Source organism: Epinephelus moara, chromosome 10 (genome assembly GCF_006386435.1).
Source record: "Epinephelus moara isolate mb chromosome 10, YSFRI_EMoa_1.0, whole genome shotgun sequence".
Classification (NCBI taxonomy): domain Eukaryota; kingdom Metazoa; phylum Chordata; class Actinopteri; order Perciformes; family Serranidae; genus Epinephelus; species Epinephelus moara.
In genome coordinates this window covers 13,066,427-13,082,380 of record NC_065515.1, presented here as the reverse complement: position 1 = coordinate 13,082,380, position 15,954 = coordinate 13,066,427, and the positions used below count along the sequence as shown (strand labels likewise).

The 15,954-nt window shown below is 41.1% G+C and overlaps 1 protein-coding gene across 10 annotated transcripts in view; it reads left to right on the top strand.

Annotated features, from left to right (window-relative positions):
- The first annotated feature begins 2,541 nt into the window (after positions 1-2,541).
- Positions 2,542-15,954, top strand: part of celf5a (cugbp, Elav-like family member 5a) — a 227,463-nt gene continuing 214,050 nt past the window's right edge. For all 10 annotated transcript variants that reach the window (XM_050055317.1, XM_050055315.1, XM_050055308.1 and 7 more), the window contains exon 1: positions 2,542-2,943. In XM_050055317.1, the coding sequence (XP_049911274.1) occupies positions 2,586-2,943 (358 nt within the window). In that variant the 5' untranslated portion in view covers positions 2,542-2,585. The remainder of the gene's footprint in view (positions 2,944-15,954) is intronic.

The window sequence follows — 15,954 nt, the reverse complement described above, 5'->3', positions numbered from 1 at the left end:
CATGCAGAGGCCCTTTGGATGTGAGTCTCTCCTTTGCTTCACAGGTATACTGCTGGATTCAGAGCAACAGAGGCAGCTGAAGGCGATTCTCTCACACACACTGATGCAGCCACTTGTAAGTCAAAGTTCTGGGAGGGGGACCCCCTGTGGTGCCGCTCCCCCACAGCAAGAGAAGCAGCAGCAGCCAGCAGCTAGTATTGATTCACCTTGGAGCCTTGAGCCTGCTGTCACAGACAGTATATATCACTTTATTTAATCCACTGTTAAATAGGCTGTAATTAGAAATCTGTCCAGCGGATGTGTTTTAGTTAAAGTGTGGTTTGCGGCTAAGTTGCAACTCAAACTATACTGCCTGTTGTGTATCACTTTTGTCGGTGTTGTTCTCCTTTCAGTAGGATTTCACTCTGATGATGGATTTGGATCTGAATGCTATTGACAGTGTCTGCAAAGAGAAGGCAAATGATGCAAATAAACCCTCCCGTGGGGGATTAGCCTGCTTGCTATTTGAAAAGTACTTACAGTAAGTCTGCTAATTGTGGTTAATGTTTGCCGGTCCCTTGACTCAATCTAATGACAGATTGCAGATAGCAATACCACTTGTCACTTGTGGCAGCACTTACTGTACAGCATGCATGCTCTGTATATATTTTAACTACTATCATTTACAGCAGCAGAGGCCCATGGTAGCTTACTGTATTTTGTACTTTCAGTATACTGTAGGTGTATATTTTATACATAAAACTTCTAGAGCTTGTAAAGCATGATGCAGCTATTGGCTCTTTAAGTTGCTGTCTCTTCAAAGTATCAAAAGGCCCTTCAACATTATTGTTTTTCTCTTAAAGCCATGGATGCATGCCCACAAAATCTTGGCAACAAAGCTAAATAAAACTTGTATTGATCACTCTCCTTGTCTAACAGAGCTACGAAGAATAGGGAAAGCAGATTGCGTGAACCAGAGTTATTATATTTTTGTATTTTTCATTTGTCTTTCATTTTTATTTCATTTTTAATTTTTGTTTTTATGTCAGTTTAGTTTCAGTTAGTTTCCAGGGAGGGTTTGCTTGTTTTAGTTTACTTTTTATTGTTTAAAAATGTTAATTTTTAGTTAGTTTTTGAATTTGTTTCAGTATAATTTTAGTTTTTGTTTATTGCAATATGGGGGATATTAGTCAGGGGCAAGATTTAATAACGTATGAACCAATACCTCCTCATGATTATTGTGTTGACAGATTTGACCAAATTGACAAAAGACATTTCCTGCATATTTTCCTATTTTTATTTATTTATTTATTTATTTATTTTGATTTAGTTGGTTTTGAAGATACACAATATTGTTCCAGTTATTTTTTTATTTATTTTCGAAAGTGTAGGTGTTTTTTCATACCTAGTTTTTTGTTTAAGTTAACTATAATAACATTGGTGTGAAACTATGAAGCCAGACAACTGTCCTTGTATTTTGCATTTGTAATATACATGTTTTCAGTTATGATTTAAAAAAAAACACAAATGAGTTTTCAATTTACCTTTGTTGCTAAAAAAAAAAAAAAGTGGCTGTTAAGTTTTTAAAGGGAGCCATATTTGAGCAGTTGCCTAACTTATTTGTGACTCATCCTCTGTATTTTTGAGACTTTGGAAGTGATGGATTACTTCATACAAATGTTTTATATTCAGCAGCAAAAAAAGTAACTATGGAAATTAACTAGAGCACTGCACTCACACACAGTTGAGGTATACACACTTTTTTGGGGCTGCTTTTAACTTTGTGAGACTTTACACTTTTCTCCACTTTCCCAGAAGAAAATACTGCTCTGTTTCACTTCATTTATCTACAAAGTTTTAATTAAATTTTATCCAAGCACTGCAGCAACTTTGTAGATTTCCCTTTGCTATATGTCAGCGTTTTACTTAACTACATCGTCACACTCACGACCCATAATACACACTGAAATACCGCTGTCACTTTAACACATCAATAATTTTGAAAGTGACTTTTGTTCACATTACTGCCAACACTTGTTTACTTTTATTCATGTAAGATCTTTAATTAAGGGCTAATACGGACGCCATTTTAACAATGCACAGGTGTAAATAATAAACTTAATGATGGCTGTCATGGCTTACTGGGACACTCAAATAAAAAGGCATTGTTAATGTTATTAGTAACACCTGTGCTTTTCCTGTTGGTGTGTGTTAAGAAAAAAGGGCTCAGGAATATTTTCCATCTTGTTGTTGCTTTAACTAAAGTAAAGTATTTGCAGTATTTGTTTCATTGCTGTTCAGAAGGAAAGTGTTTTACAAACATGCTCAGTCATGTTCAAAAAGAAGCCCACATTTCCAGCACTCCTCACTGGCCCTCTGAAGCTGAAGTACTCCATATCTGCCGCTGGGTGTCGCTCCAGAGCGTCTAATATCGCTCCTGTGCGCTTCACTCCGCCGCTATCACCCCCCTCTGCCTGCCTTGTACTGTGTGTGCGTGTGTGTTGTGTGTCGGATAGAAAGTCAGCCTGGTTTCCAGCTGAGTGCTTGCTCTCTCACAGTGTGTGTGTGTGTGTTGTCATTATTATCCACTCTGCTCCCAGCTCAGAATGGCCAGATTCACTCAGACTGAAACAAGAAGGCAGCACCATCCACAGCAGCCCCAGCCCGCTCACTCCAGCCTGGTTTTCACCGGACCGGGGGCACCACCGACCCAACAACCACTACTACTTATCCCACATCAGCACCAGTACCCTCAGATCACATTTCCGAAACCCATGAACGGGTCAGAACCCATTTCAATTCATCCGGAGAGCGGCAACATGAAAGACCAAGATGCCATTAAGCTGTTTATCGGGCAGATACCGCGGAACTTGGAAGAAAAAGACCTGAAACCCCTGTTTGAACAGTTTGGGAAAATCCACGAACTGACAGTTCTCAAGGACCGATACACCGGCATGCACAAAGGTAACGTGTCGCCCCTTACACGGCTGCGAGGCCCATGTAAAGCTTAATAACTGCTTAATATTTCCTGCACCTTTTGAACTCATTTGTGTTGAAATACTGACGCGTAAAATATGGGTATATATCACTTTTTTGTTTACATCTAGGCTTAATCCAGATATGATATCACTACTATTCCAAACAATTCATCATGTGCATCACATATTGTCATCTAACATTCATTAGGTTTGTCATTTTGTCCCAGTTATGATTGCTTTGCGCATAAAGTTCTCTAATATTTTGCATTTCCATCTTGATTATTCCACATTTTTTTCATTATACTGACAAGCAAAATGGGAGATTTACAGATATTAGGCGCGCATGGGGTATCATGACTGATAGGGTGACAAACTGTGATGGCCATGTTGTGTTTTATTGCTATTTTCTTAACACGCTCTTAAGTGGGGCAGAGGCGCTTGGAAAGGATGCATTTTTAAAGAGCCTTCCCCTGCCAGTCCCGTCTTTTTGCGGAGGGGCGGCATAATTTATTCATCCCTATACGCTTTCTTGAACACCCCCCCCCCCCTCCACCATGTGCGAACGGGGCCGGGCTCAGCAAAACCCACCCGAACCCACAGCGGAATCAGTTCAGTACCACAATGTCTCCAAAGGACGCAAGGAAACTGTCGCAAGATGACGGACGTCGCCACGGAGAGTGGGCAGTGATGCTGCGCTGCTTGTGCTGAAATGGAAGGCTGAGGGAGGCGGAGGGGCGTAAATCCACTCTGCTCACACTACACACACACACACACACACACACACACACACACACACACGCACACAGTGACAACTTCCACCTTCCATAATGAAGTTGGTTATCAAGGATGTGCGGTGGAGATCACTGCCTGGGTGGGAAGACCATTTCACAATACGTGGTGCCCCCCTCCCAAACCCCTGACAGTCGATCCACGCAGTGTAGACGTCATCATCATCATCATCATCACCATCATCATCATCATCATCATCATCATTGCCATCATCACCACTTTCAACCAACTTTTTGTTGATTTCATATTTGCACTCAGCCAGGTTGCACAAAAACCATAACCTCTTGAGAACTGCAGGGATGCACAGTATTTTTGGTTGAAACCATCACAATGAATGTAGATGTCACAATGATCATAATGGCTGTGACCACTATCGTAATTATTAGTTTCACTGTAATCATCATTTTAACATTTACAACACCACCACCAGCTTTATTCTTTTGCACAACATTTATGGTTTAACATATGCCATTGATGTCAGACTCCAAAAACATACCCTCATTTCGTCAAAGTATTACAAAAGAAGAAAAACAATATTCTGCCTCTAAATTCAATTTCCCCCCTTTGGGTCCTCTATCTCCTGCAGAGCAGATGTTGATATGTGAGGGATGTTAGTGCAGGAGATAAGCCTTTTATTGCATTGACATTTAGAAAAGACAAATGACAATCTGTGACAGTAATATAAATGCCATTTACAAACACTGCAAACAGTGTCATATGACATATAGAATCACCATCAAAAGATATTGCATTTGTTGCCATCACAAAGGCCGTCCACAACTGTCACAAAGCCCTCGTGTTGAGGCAGTTTCAAAAATCTATACGTTCAATAAGGTGATTGACATTCTAGGTTTGATTGCACAGCTTTGAAAGGCACGTTATTGCAACAAACAAATAACTTTAAAAAAGATTACGATGGATGATATTGAGGCAGCAGAAATCAATGTAATGAAAAAAATGTATTTAAAAATATAGATTTTTTTTTTTCTTGTGCATGTTCATGTTGCAGTTAGCCAGTGATCTTAAGGATCTGCTAGTAAAACACGCTCAGGTTTACGAGGGTTTCTTACTGGATGTACTATGAGATTTGTGCGATCGTAGCTTCTATTAGCCACATATTTCATGAAGCCACATGGCACTCCAGTTGATATTGGCAGTGTGGTGACGGGAAGACATTTCTTCAGTGTTGCACTCACTTTGCATTCACCGGTATGTGTTTGCGTGTGCATGTGTGTGCATACATATACTAAAATGTCATTGCCCTGTGTTGCATAATGATTGCAGTATTTAGCTCTTGAGTGATTGTCGCCTGATCATGGCGTCAGGGAGGAGACAATTTAGGCTCTTGGACGTATTTCCATAGACTGAAAATAGAGCTTTGATAGATCCCTGTAGAACTCAAGTGAAATATATGGCATAATTATAGCTATGCAATGAATTAATAGTCGTAGTTTGGCAGAAATATAGCAAATGATTTGCTCACTGATTGTTTTTTTGACCTTATTTTGTTAGTTTTCTTTGTATTTATAAAATAACTTATTCATGCTCTGGTGATAAAGGTGAACAACTAAATAAACAATTTTCTGAAATTTTCTGAAATTTATAAATGAAATGTTCTCTTTGTTTTCAGTAAAATTTCTTTCTCAGGTCTATTGTCAGGTTGAAATGCAAACCTCCAATTGTGAAAAGCTGTGGAACAAAGTGAAATCCCCTTTTTATAAACATAAGTATACATATATTTATTGAATATCAATCCCAAGTTTCGGCACCATTTAATAAACAAACAAAATAACGTTAGCTTGTTTAAATGCAGGTAGATGAGGTCATCCCTCTGATCTGAGTAAATTATGCAAAATTAAAATGTACTTCTCAACGTGATTTTTAAAAACTTTTACTCATAAACTTTCAAACAACAAATTAATTTTAAGTAAGTGCTGTTCAGTCCAATTAAATGGCTTAGAATTAAAATGAATCCAGGCCACACAATTAACAATACATAATCAAACCCTAATATGCCAATGATCTCTGATGAGGTTATTTTATAGTTAATCATGTTATTAAGCAGAAAAGGATTATGGGTATGGATCCTGATGGAAAGGCTGGAACAGCACCCTCAAACAGGCACATTCAGACTGACAAACACACTGATGGACCGAGGGATAAACACAAGCCCACACACACACACACACACACACACACACACACACACACACACACACACACACACACACACAATATTTTCATCATTCTAAGTGATGCATGTTTGTAGTCGCTGCACTTATTCTGTCATTTTGATTTTCATTTCATCCACATTGCACGCTCTGTGTGTTTATTATTTCCTCCTTTCTTATGCAACTATTTTTTCCCCTTGGTAATCCATGAGGGAAAACACGGAATTAGTTTGTAAAGCGTGATAATAATGCATGGCCATAATAACTTGACTCAAGAGGATTAGCAAATGTGCATTGTCTGAAGCAGCAGTCTCTTGAGTGATCAGCTGGTTGCCTCCCTAAACAGTGGCTGCCTCTGCCAATTAAAAATTCAGTCTAGTCTGCCTCTTCAAATGATTAATTCTGCCCACGCTGTCGATGGCCTGCCAATTATTGTCGCCCAATTGGTATTAATAGGTAGAGGATTTCCTGATGTTGAATTTATCACAGACTGTGAAAACTTCGCCCCCTGGCTCTAATTAGCTTCCACTTATAGCACATGCAGAACACACACTTGTGAGTATATGCACATGCATATGAGCAGAACCAATCTGTAGTCTTATTTCATTGGTTTGCTGTTTTTAGATTTTTTTGTGTGTGTTGAAATTGACAGTGGACATGAAAAGCAGTGAGAGCAAAGCTGGATCTGTTTCAGCCTGGATTTGTGTTGAATTGCTTTATTTGTCTGAACAGATTTTATCCTATGAGTTTGCCTGAGACTGACTAATCTTCCCCCGTGCAGTTAAGTAACGTGAGCTCAAACGAAAGAGAAAGAGAAAAGGAAGAAAAGGTTTTTTTTCCGGCAGGTGTGATTCAGCACAGCAGACAGACAGACAGACAAAACAATCCCTACGCTGCTTCAATCCGCCGGCCAACTCAGCCCGGGTATCAATATTAAGCTAGTGTCGGGTGTCATTGTGTTAATGCATTTATAAATGGACCAGAGATATTGCCGTAGACCCCAGCCAAGCAGAAGCACATTAAATCACAGAATAATCTAATGAAATATTTATTCAAGTTTGTATTTTTTTCTCCCTCTGAGCTAGGCTGATGGATAGTGTTCCTCTGTGGGTTGCCCTCCCAATAAAAAAAGAGAAAATGAAGGAAACACGAGTAGTTGGGACGTAGCATATGCATCAAACCAAAATGAGACTGCAGATCTCATATATGAAATGATTCCAGTATTAAAGCAAGCTCTGGTTTGTTGAGGCCTCCCTCTCTTCTTTGACATGATGGAAGTGAGAGTGCATCTACACGTCTCCATATTGTGTGTGCCTTATGGAAAGTGTCAAAGATCACAGTACTGCTGTAGGACAGCATCCCCCCTGGGGAAACAGATGGGATAAATTCACTTACAGACTATAAACAGAGCTGTAGAAGTAACATGGACGGCACATACACAACACTCTGTGATGATATTACTGAATTACCAGACATCAGAGCAGCATATGCCAGTATGACCATTGTTTGGTTGCTAATGTCATCAAACAGCTTCATAAAAGGTTTTTAAGAAGGAATTTATTCCATATGTGAACACAGAGACACAGGGAAAATAGTCTAGTCGCAGTTGTGTGTGCAGTGATTCGATTTAACAAATCTAGAATAAAATCTTCTGTCAGGGCTAGTGAGCGAAGGCCACCGAGCCAAGCTAATGCAGTAACAACACTTGCTTCGCAATCTTTAAACGTCTGTAAATATTGTAATAAGCAACAGGGCTTTCCTCATAAAAGATGCAGCAGCTCAACTGGTACTGACAGGCGCTATGGGCCTTGACTTCAGGATGAGGAGCGCTGCCTCCCTCTCTCTGTTCCTCTTTTTCTGTTGGTTTTCCAAGGAGATTGCCAATCTCACATGCCGACAAGGCCGCGCTCTGCTGGAGGTTAGCGTCCGCACACCAAGCTCACCTGGCTTTTATTCTGTGTCTGCTTCTTCTCCCTTAATCCCTGCCCGAGAGAGCCTTTCAAATGGATTGATTTCCTGCACCAATGCAACATTCATTATGGCTCGCAGTATATTATGCTTTCAGTATGTTCCAAGTGCCGTTATTCCATGACCTTTCTGGAATATGTTTGCTCTTAAAAGGTGCCTGGAGCAGGGACAGATATAGGAGGATGTGCTGTGAGGTGTAAGGGAAAACAGGGACCAATTTCAACACTAAGACACTTGTTTACAAAACTATACGCTACATCTATATTTCATTAGGTGGATTAAATGAAGCTCTGTTGTGGTTTGTTTTATACTATGCTTACATGTACACCAGTATTCCACTATAATTCCAAATATGACATTATTCTGAATTTGATACAGGTCATATAAGCAGCATATTCCAAGTATTCTGAATGTAGCGTTTTCCGATTAAGACAAGGGATATGCCGCACTTATTCAAGATTTATGAGCATTCTTTGGACATGTACATTGTTTTTTACCACAGTTCGCGACACACAGCTTCTTGTCTGTTTATGGTCGTCATGGATATGTTGTACACAAGCAACTCGCCAAAGGTTTAAAAGGCTGTGGGATAGAGATGCCTGAAAGACAAGCTCACGTGTCTGGTCAGAAGGAGAAACCAAGCCAACACATTCTCACACCAATCTTGTCACATATTGACGTTTTAGTCATGGACTTTACACGTCCACATACGTCATTCAAGGTACCCTGGGTGCGTTGGTTGTTAATGTTCTGGCACACTGTGTCAAGTTCGCTTCTTTCAAGATACACTTCTGTTTTCACAGGAAATTTAACATTTACATACAGTCGCTTTCAAAATAAACGCACTACATCGATACAACACTGCAAATTAACTTTTTTTTTTTTACCATGTGGACCATCCACCACCTGTCCCACTCCGACTTTCGCCACCTTAACTTTCGTCCTTGTCCCACCGTGTTTCCTCCTGACGCCGCCGGGCACCGTTAAACTATAAAAGCAACCGGGCATGTATCATGCCGACGTTAAAGGGCGTCTATTTTCCTATCCTAAGCGCCGGATTTTGACAACTTCGGAGTGAGACCAGGTTCACCAAGCAGCAACCTCCAGGGCTGAATAATGAAGCCAACACAGAGGTGACAAAAACTGCAGTTCTATGAACGCCCACTTGAGGCTGGCTCCGAAAGCCAGTCAGTCCTCACAGAACCCCATGTTAAAATGCCCAACTATACAGCAGGTATAAACATTACAGACTAATTTCAACACTCATGACAACTGTATGTGGAGGCTGAATTTTTATGACATCTGTTTACATTTTATTAAGGCTTAGAGTTATGCATAATTGAGGGCGGGACGCTTTAAATGATAGGCTGTCTGCCGATAGTGTCTTCTGCCTCTCAGTCAGATCCACCCTTTGTTCCTCCATGCCCAAATATGGTCACTTCTGGCTCCAAAAGATGGCAATGGCTGAAATGATGATGTCACGGTAGCTTTATCCATTATTTTTAGAGTCTATGGGGGTAACACACCTACTTTTAAACATTATGAAAGACTTAAATATCAACTGATTTTTGGATATGCACAAATATCGCATCACCGACCTTTTCGAGAAGGTGGTTGAAGGAGTAAAAGAGGGAGGCTGTGTTCACACAGCCCAACAAGTCTGCCACCAGTGACAACAGCCATTTAAACTTTTCCATATTTTGACGCGATTAACAACATGTTAGGGCACGTTAATAGGAATATGAGTGACTGCACGGAAATGGGAATATTAGGGGAATATTCATTTTCATTAGCCATTTAAACAGCTTAATAGGAATGTTTTCTTTTTCAGAATAAGGGCAAATCTGGAATATTTTGTCCATGTAAACATAGTCAGTGTCATGTTTGAAGGGATGATTATAATGGCATGGGTGTTAAAGGTTTAAGACACTTAAAAATCTGGAATTTAATCCATTTGTTATTCTGTCTTAGAGTTTGCTTCTGCTTCTGAGAGTTTGTTGATACAAATGTCTCAGTAATATAATTGTTGCTCTTATATAATAGTGTCGTAAATGCATCCTGATGCTTTTCGAATAGTGTTTTAAAAAAGAACAAACGATCTATTACACATTTATTCTAGAAATATTTTAATATAGCAAGAAAGGAGGTAGATTAGTTTTTAATTGTTAGGAAACTTAATTCTGTCCTTTTATTGCTGTCCTAACAGGACTTTGGGTTGAATTATTTTTGGTATCTTTTAGGTCACATTTCTCTTCTAAAGGTAGAGTCTGTAGAGGCGCATTGCCTCCTTGTTCATGCACAAAGGTCACAGCTATTTCCTTAGTCTAAATAGAGGGATAGAAGCCTATCTATTTTGTATGGGTAGCTTAGCAGAGAGTGCCATTGCCTACAGAGCAGAGTGTACTCTATGACGGGGGGGTTATAAAGGCACAGAGGGAGAAAAAAAAGGAGGGATCGAGGGAGGAGGGGGTTGGTGGTTTCTGTTAGAATAGCATGAGCTCTTTAATGTTGTGTTTGAGCCTGGCTGGGCACAGATTCATTTTAGATGGAAAATGAAATAACAAGGGAGAGGGGAGAGAGGAGATTTTAATGCAATGTTTTGTGATAATCCCTCTCCATTTTGGAATGGTTCAGGAGAACTCATGCGATAAAGCCTTGTACAAGCCTGGAAAATAATAAGTTATTTGTCTTGCCTTATAGTACTGTGCCCTTGGAGGGCTCGCTAACCCCCATGTTTTGGCCAAAAAACAATCACAGATTAGTCAAGCTGTCACATCTCTCTGATTGCCAAATGGTTGAGCCCTTGATGCGGGTGTGAATGAACAATGCATAAATGTCGTACATGTATCTGCCGGAGAGTGCACGCGAACACAGAGCCGCGCGGATGTGACTTAGCACTGTCACTCGACCGAATTGGACAGGGAGGATGGCACATGTATGCAGCGGGGCCCACAAGGCAAATGACAGACAGACACATGGGTGCAGAACAATGGATGAATGGACAGATGGATAAGTGGAGGGGGAAAGATGAAGTGTTTGTCAGAGATGCAGAAACAAATAGTTGCTTTTATCCCAAGGCAGTGGGAGAGTGGAGTGATGGCTCAGCTCGGAGACACGGAGGATCCCTCTGACAGGTTGAGAGCTGTTTGGATACCGGAGGGCGGGGCGGATGGAGGGTGGAGGAGGAGGAGCAGAGGCCAAGTTTGGCAGATGTATAAAATAATCACTTGAAAGCTGTTAACATGAGAAAATCCCTCTAGTAACACTGGTAATACTTATTCCAATATTACTACTGCTGCTGCTGCTGTGCAAATACCACAACCTCTAACACAGGTCTTTTTGCAATTTACTGTTTTATGGCTATTCTGATTCCTAAATTACAAATGTAAGCAACAATAAAAATGCTTGTATTTGCTGTAACAACACACTAAAATATTGAAAATTAACAACATAGATAATACACTCCTAAATGGCAATTCTGACATGACAGCACTATCCTACAGATATTAAGCAATCCCCAACTTGTGATGAAGACACATTTTAGATTGGAAAATGTCTATGAATGTTCAGGTCCGTGAGGGATGTGTGAAGATACATGCTGCTCAGCACGGTTATAAATAGAAATTCTGTGGTATTTCCGAAAATAGGTTAAGCTGCCATCGCTGCACTGCTGGCATGACATCACTGATTGCCTGCCAGCCTCCCCCAAAAGGCTGCTCCCATACTGTGCTCAAAAAGAGGGAGAGAATGAGGGAGAGACAGAGAGGGAGCATCTGTGGGCGACTGTAGGGCCATGTCCCCTTCGTTTCCAGCATCCCCCTCCTCTCCCTCTCCTCGCGCCCCATCCCTTCCATCACACAGCCATCTCTCCCCTCACTCCTTCCATCTATCTTTTCCCGCTGAAGCAGCGACGCTGTAGCTAACAGTCTCTGTGCTTTATCGCCAGAGACACAAACTGGTCGGGGGCTTTGTACTGGAGATGTATCGTATCCACATTTTTTAGTGTGATACAAGCAAATTGTGTGCCAAATAGTGCGGAAGACACGGATGAAAGATGGAATTTGTGTTTCCCTTTTGATGATCAAATGTTAATGTGGTTGAATGAGCAGTGTGTGCGGACTTTGTGCGAGTTCCAACATGGCACCCATTCTGTGGTTCACTATTCAACGGTAGATCTGGCTTAATTAAAAAAGACTACTCAAATTAATTAATGGCTGATGGGTTCTCATATCTGTTTCGTGTGCTCTTTGGGTCCACTTCAGAGTCCTTTCTTTACCATAGATAGATAGATAGACAGATAGACAGATAGATAGACAGATAGATAGATAGATAGATAGATAGATAGATAGATAGATAGATAGATTTCTTATTTGGTTTTGGTCATTAACAGAACAGTATTTTCGTGCACCTCTGGGCTCAATGTGGTAACTAGGAAATATACGTCAATGCAATTAACACCCTGGTGCCTGCTTGTTAGTCAGACCATTAGTGTCACTTATTACTCTTCTCCAGCTCAGTGGTGACACAAGATAAATAAATAGAGAAAGAAAGCTGGGACAAGTACACAAAGTCATCTTTATTTGCCATGCAGGTTATAATTGTAATAGAAAGTAATATGTGCTTGGAAAACAGCATGCTGTGCTCCATTCAGTACATGCATGAAATGGAAAGAACAACTTTGAAAAGCAGAGTACTCACTGCAAGTTTGGTTATAAAGATGTGCAAGTAATGATTCTTTCCAATGTGGCCTGTGTAGAGCAGTTACAGCTGGGTATTTGTTCTTGATACCTTAAAGGTATCGACTCAGTTAACCCAGTACCAGATAGATTGGAAATGTCACCAATCAAACAATACATGCATTTGATCTTTTCTATGCTGGGGTCTTATTCCGCACTGTCTTGACTCCCTGCTGGATCAGCAAGCTTTCTGTTACTGCCCTCTCCGAAGTTGCTCTCCTCGGTGAATGATCAGTTCAATGTTTTCCCGGTTAGCAGCAGCGGCTAACATCCGACACTGAGCTGTTAAACAGTTCCAACAAGCTTACGCCAACACTGATTTTTTTTTCTTTACTCTCTATAAAATAATCCACTGGTTGAACTTAAAAAAATTAAGGTAACAATTTGCATGCATCCTTTTAAGTAGTTCCACCTCTGGCATTACTGAGTAAATCCTATCCTTTATAACCAACATGATTTGAATGAATGAATGAATGAACTTTATTTATATAGCACCTTTCATACGCAGAGACAAACGGCAAAGAAATAAAACCATACAATTATACAACACTCATCCAAGGAGAAATGAGAAGAATTAATGAATTAATTAATCAATCAATCAATTCTAACAGTGGTGGCACGGTGGTGCAGTTGTTAGCATTGTCACCTCACAGCAAGAGGGTTCCCAGCGGAGTTTATGTTCTCCCCATGTCATCGTGGGTTTTCTCCGGGTACTCCAGCTTCCTCCCACAATCCAAAGACATGCAGGTTAATAGGTGACTCTAAACTGGCCGTAGGTGTGAATGTGAGGAGAGAATATTAAAAATATTAAAACAGATAACTGCTAATTAAAGGCTATATTGAAAATATATGTTTTGAGTTGTTGTTTAAAACTGTCCACTGAGCCAGCAAGTCTAATATTAAAAGGCAAAGTGTTCCATATTTTTGGGACATAGTCGCTAAAAGAAACATCCCTGAAGTTTTTTGTACTGACATTAGGAACAGTTAAAAGAGCAGCTGTGGAGGATCTCAGGGTTTGTGGAGGGACATCAGGTGATAGGGAATCTATGATATAGGAGGAGGCGATGCCATTAAGAGCCTTAAAAACCAATAGAGGGATTTCGAAATTAATTCTAAAAGATACTAAAATAAGTTGTCAGCTGGCTAAAACAATTCAATGTAACAAATGTAATTTTTTTTTTGTACTGGAAAACTTCTTAATCTTAAGCGTTATCCACTGACCCCATGACTCATTTTTTTGAGTGTATTGTTACACGTGTTAATAACTGTTAGGTGACGTTAGCTGTGTGATGCTAACATTAGCCCTGTCAGTGTGTGTGTGTGTGTGTGTGTGTGTGTGTGTGTGTGTGTGTGTGTGTGTGTGGCCAGGCAGACTCTCACAACTGTCCCTGACGCAGAGCTCACACTCCGGCAGCAGCTTCAGCCCACACATACAGTCTGTGGTGTGGTGAAGTCGAGCACGGTGTGTTTGACTAAGTTGGCAGCTCAGCGTGCCAAGATGCCACCAAAACGTTTGCCACCTTATTCAAATCATGGGTGAAATGAAGTACTCTGTCAGTATTGGTATCATTTTAAGGCTACTGGTATCGTAATTTTTAAACGATACCCAGTTCTAATTGCAGTATATGAAGAGGAAAGCATGTGTGTGCAGGTAGTGTTTTTCCCATCTCCTCACATGTCTCTCTTCTTCATTCCTCCTTCAATCACTCCATCCAAGCATCCTCTGGGCCTTTGAAGTGCAGTCTTTAAAGGTATCTTTTAATTTGTAAAATCAAAGTGACTGAAAACCTGATCCGTCTCTTAGTCCGCAGTCAGTTTGCAGCTGCCAGTCATCTGTGATTGTGGCTTTGCTATGATCAATTGATCCATCTCAAAGGTTTAAATGCCTTTCACCTTTCAAAAGAGGACGAGCATTGTTAGGAATATTGCATCAAATGTGTCAATCAGGTACATTAAATGAAGGCTTTGCATCAGTGGGAGCACAGGGCATTGTGTTGTGCTATACACAGCAGCAGGCACTGGGTGTGAGCCAAGTGAAAGTGATTTTATTATTTCCTTTTGCCTGGTCCTGTTTGTTTTTCCAAGAGGTTGTTATGGTACATGAAGAGGAGGAAATGCAGTTTTCTGATTTTGACTGTAGGGTGCAGGGGGGGCTTGAGGAAACTTCTATTGATTTCTGTGTAAATCCCCTGGCCGGAGCAGACTTGGCTGCGGGAGGGAGGCAGGGACGACGGGCTGGAGAGACGGGACTTGGCAGGTAAACTCTTGTTGCCCTCCCAGAAGTAACACGGCAGGAGGCAGTAAGTGTGAACCTACACATTATTTACAGCTCTGTGAAACTCCATCCATTAACAGTGTCAATTAGCTCTCTCATCAGGGATGCAGGCCACTAGATGTATTTATAGATCGGGCCCGGCTTTAATAGCAGAAGAGGGATGAAGTGCACAGACAGTCTACAAAAGCCAAGGCTCACTTTAAAGACTACAGTACGGTGGAGGATGCCAAAGTGCCATATCCTAAGTGTTATCCAGAACTACATATTGAAAGAGTTCTGGCCAACTTGGGAACGGGCGGCCAGTTGCAATCTATCACGTCACCTCTGGAAACTGCACCTACCGCCAAACAGCATTATCTCAGGAACTTTATCAGGAACCAGTTGGAACTGTATTACTCTTTACAGCCGTCCTAATGCTGCTACACATACAGTATAGAGCCCCATGTCAGCTTTTGAGAGAAATACTCTGCAGTTGGATTATATATGAAGAAGCACTTGTGCCCTGAAAGAACTATTTAACCTCAGAGCCACACAATAGACTGTGAGTGCGAAGGTGTCAAAGTCCATCTCTCTTCATTGTTATGATGGCTTCTTTGCCCCAGTAATGATCCTGAAACATACACAGAGCCTTTCAGTGAGAATTTATTGCATTTGTCACACTCATTAGGCAATGCACGCCACACCATTAGACGTGCATGTATATGTCCTGTAAATGCACGCTTTCACACACGCACGCAGGCAGTCCTTGGGGATGTGCTGCCTATGGATCTGTTTGACTGCTGCTCAGAGGGTAGTGTAGTCTATGTGAGCGAGTAGCAACAAATCAATGGCTGAGGTCTCCTACTCAGGGGTCAGAGAGGATACGAGGGAGGGTCCAGGGACTATTTCTTGCCCTCATGATGGACATCGATGCTCCTCAGTGCTCTGCGACGCTCATCCTCCCCCAGCCATTGCTCAAGGTGAAGGGATGATGGGAGGGGTAGTGAAAGGAGAAATGGAGGAGGATTTGGAGCTGGATGTAGCAGAGATGAAGGGATGGAGTGATTGATGAAGGAGTG